This window comes from Trachypithecus francoisi, unplaced genomic scaffold, assembly GCF_009764315.1.
Source record: "Trachypithecus francoisi isolate TF-2019V2 unplaced genomic scaffold, Tfra_2.0 Lachesis_group3, whole genome shotgun sequence".
NCBI classification, from domain to species: Eukaryota; Metazoa; Chordata; class Mammalia; order Primates; family Cercopithecidae; genus Trachypithecus; species Trachypithecus francoisi.
In genome coordinates this window covers 25,511,842-25,515,082 of record NW_022681468.1, presented here as the reverse complement: position 1 = coordinate 25,515,082, position 3,241 = coordinate 25,511,842, and the positions used below count along the sequence as shown (strand labels likewise).

The following is a 3,241-nucleotide window of genomic DNA, read 5'->3' as shown; positions in this document are numbered from 1 at the left end:
TGTTTCATGTTTCTTTTCTCTTTTTTTAATTCGTAAAACAGGGAGTTTATTTGGGAGGTGATCCTGGGAAGCACATGGGAGGGAGTTGGGGAAGTAAGACAGAATAAAGTCTGTCCAGGAGCAACTTATTGCTGTAGGCAACTGGCACTCAATCATGCTGGAACCTTCTAAGAGACAATGCAGAACATACCTTAAAATTGTCCTGCTGAGGGACTGCTGAAGATGGGGTATTTATTTACCATCCGTTGAGGGTTACTTTTGTGAACATTAAATCCTGGGCACTTCCAAACTGTCCTGTGCAGTCTCCCATGGTGCTAGAGATGGCTTTCAGGCAGAGAAGCAGAGAAGTGCTCCCTTAAGGTAGAAATTGGAAAGCTTTTGGAATGCCTGTAACTGTCCTTGAAGGCTGCTGGTAGACTCAGAAATGGGCCAAGGGGTCATGGGGCCGTGTACCAACAGCATCTGTTACAGACAGACTTTTGTAAGATGTCATCTTTCTAGACCAGCAGAGTCTAACAGAAATAATGCAAACCACAAATATGAGCTATATAGGCCATTTTAAATTTTCTAGTAGTTACATTAAAAAAGTAAAATGAAACAGGTAAAAATAATTTTAATAATGTGCTTATTTCATTCATTATGCCCAATGCATTATCATTTCAACATGTATTTAGCATAAAAATTATTAATAAGATCTCTTATGTTCTTTTTTCTTTATTATCTTTGAGATCTGATATGCATTTTACACTTACAGCACATTTAAATTCAGGCCAGTTACTTTTTTTTTCAAACTGTATCCAGCTTTATTGGAGATACTTTCCATAAACAATCATGGTATTTCAGGCAGGACATGGGCAGACAATCGTTAACAGTATACAACAACTTTCAAACTCCCTTCTTCAATGGACTACCGAAAATCAGAAAGCCACTATAAAACCCAATGAAGTCTTCATCTGATGCCCTGAACAGGGAAAGTTTAGAATAAGGGTTGACATTTCACATTTAACATGTTGTTTAACAGCTTTTCACAAGCCGACCCTGACTTTCAGGAAGTGAAATGAAAATGGCAGAATTTATCTGAAGATCCATAATCTAGAAATGGAACCACTGCTCTTTTGACAGTTGCCGTCTCAGTGGCATCACTGGAAAGTCCAGATTGCCTGACACACTGGTAACCAATGACTAGGGGTCAGGTCCCAGTAGCTGTCTGGGCTTAAGGGAGTTAAGTCTATGCTGAAAGATGGAAAGGGAGAAGAGAACATAGAAATGAATTTGCTTTTCCATAGCACAAGGCTTTTGTGCCAAGGTGGCCATGTGTGTCAAAGTCAGGGAATCCCTCCTCCTGGGAGCCAAGAGGAAGTCTCCCAAAACTAGAAGGGAAAGGTGTTTCCCCACATCAATCCAGCTTTGGAGACATTCTATTAGTGACATATGCCCCTTCCCCCAAAACCAACAACGAAGTGTTCTGTGTGCTTACAACATAGCTTAAAAAAAAAAAAAAAAGTAAAACAAAATTCTGCATTTTTATAAAACTTGATAAAAAATAGTATTTCAAACTGTACGGTCACCAGAAGTACACAGTTATCAAAAATGCACACTTCACTTGGCATCTCCAGCACCTTCAGCTTTCTGTGCCTGGTCTGTTTTGGCATCTCCATTTTCTGCAGGGCTTTTCCCCTCCTTGCCAGCATCAGCTTTTCCCTTTTTCCCTTTGGGTACCTTCTCTCCCTTCTTTGCAGGGGCCTTTTGAGGCTTGGGCTCTGGCTTTGGAGGAGCAGGTTTAGCAGACAACCTCGCGGATCTTCTCTGTGGTTCGTCCTTCACCTTGGCTTTATCTCCTTTAGCATCGCCTTCAGCCTTTCTCTTGGGCATGGTGGTGACGGTGGCGGGACGTAGGTACTGGACCCGGGATGCAGCGCGCGCAGGCTTTGGTCGGTCCGGGGGTCGTTCTCGCCTCTTCTTCACACTGCTCCAGGCCAGTTACATTTTAAGTGCTTCACGTGACTCATGGCTACTATATTGAACCACACCAGACTAGATAAATATAAGAAAGACATTCATGTGGGAAAGGGGTATGGAACACAGGTTTGTGATTTGTTTTTCTGTGATTTTCTTCAAAATATCACTCAAGTCATAATCTTCCAAAATATTTTAGGATTATCCTTTTTTATTTTGAGAACATTGTTAAATGACGTCCTTTTATAATTTATGGACTTTTCCACAAACTTTCTCTGCCCTTTTGATATCAGATGCTCTTCTTCTGGTTTATATGGCAAAGACTATCATAATTAATTTTTCTTCAGAACATTGATGGGAGAAGACCCAAAGGGTATCTTGCCATTATCAATTTAGTTTATGGGGCCCATAACCATGGAGGCCTGGGGGAGCAATGGGAAAGCAGGAGCACCATATGACCTGGACTCTTAAAGGTTGGTATTGACTAATGAGATTCTACCTATAGTTACTGCATTTAAAAAAAGTTCATTTGTTATAGATGCATAATATCCACATTTAAAGTATGCTACATTTTTTTGCAATTTCCCCCATTTTTGCAAATTTCTTTCTTTAAAAAAATCTGAAAGTTCTTAAAAAAAGGCCTTTGCCTCTCTTTATAGTTGAGAGGAGTAGCAAATGCCTTTCATTTCCAGCTTCTTTCTCTTCCTTTCTGTCTATATTAGAGAACCTATTATGACAACAAAAAACAAAACATGGATTCATTGATTTTCTAGTCCTCCTTGAAGTTAGTAGTGGTCATGTGATAGTGTTGACCAATAAGATACAAGCAAAAATCTTCTGGTGATTCTTCTTTGTCTTCTTTATTCCTTCCTGGAACTCAGACATGATGGTTGGCATTGTGGCAACCATCTGGTAACCAGGAGGCAAGCAACATGAAACTGAAAGCTGACATGCTGAGGATGGTAGAGAAAAAGATAGCAGAAAGTTTTGTATCTAATAGCAATATTGGGCTTCTTTACGAGCCTTGGAAGTACTTTCTGACTTGTTATGTGAGACAAATAACACCTTCTATATTTAAGCCACTATTACTTAGATTTTTCTTAGAAAAATGAATTCGTATCCGATATAGAGGCACTGCCAAAACCACCACTGAAAAAAACTCAGTGTGCATTTGCTTTCTTTTTCAAACTTTCTTGCTCTTCCCTACAAGTGGCTAATTAAGCAGTCATCCAGAAACACAAAACAAATACACAAAATGCTGCAAATCTGAAGTTGATAATTATCC

General features: G+C 39.6%; 1 protein-coding gene across 1 annotated transcript; it reads right to left on the bottom strand.

Annotated features, from left to right (window-relative positions):
- Positions 1 to 785: 785 nt before the first annotated feature.
- On the bottom strand, positions 786 to 1,966 carry LOC117071153 (non-histone chromosomal protein HMG-17-like). Its single transcript, XM_033190892.1, has one exon. It carries the CDS (start codon positions 1,870 to 1,872, stop codon positions 1,600 to 1,602), a length of 273 nt encoding a protein of 90 aa, XP_033046783.1. The 5' UTR covers positions 1,873 to 1,966; the 3' UTR covers positions 786 to 1,599.
- Between the last annotated feature and the right edge of the window lie 1,275 nt (positions 1,967 to 3,241).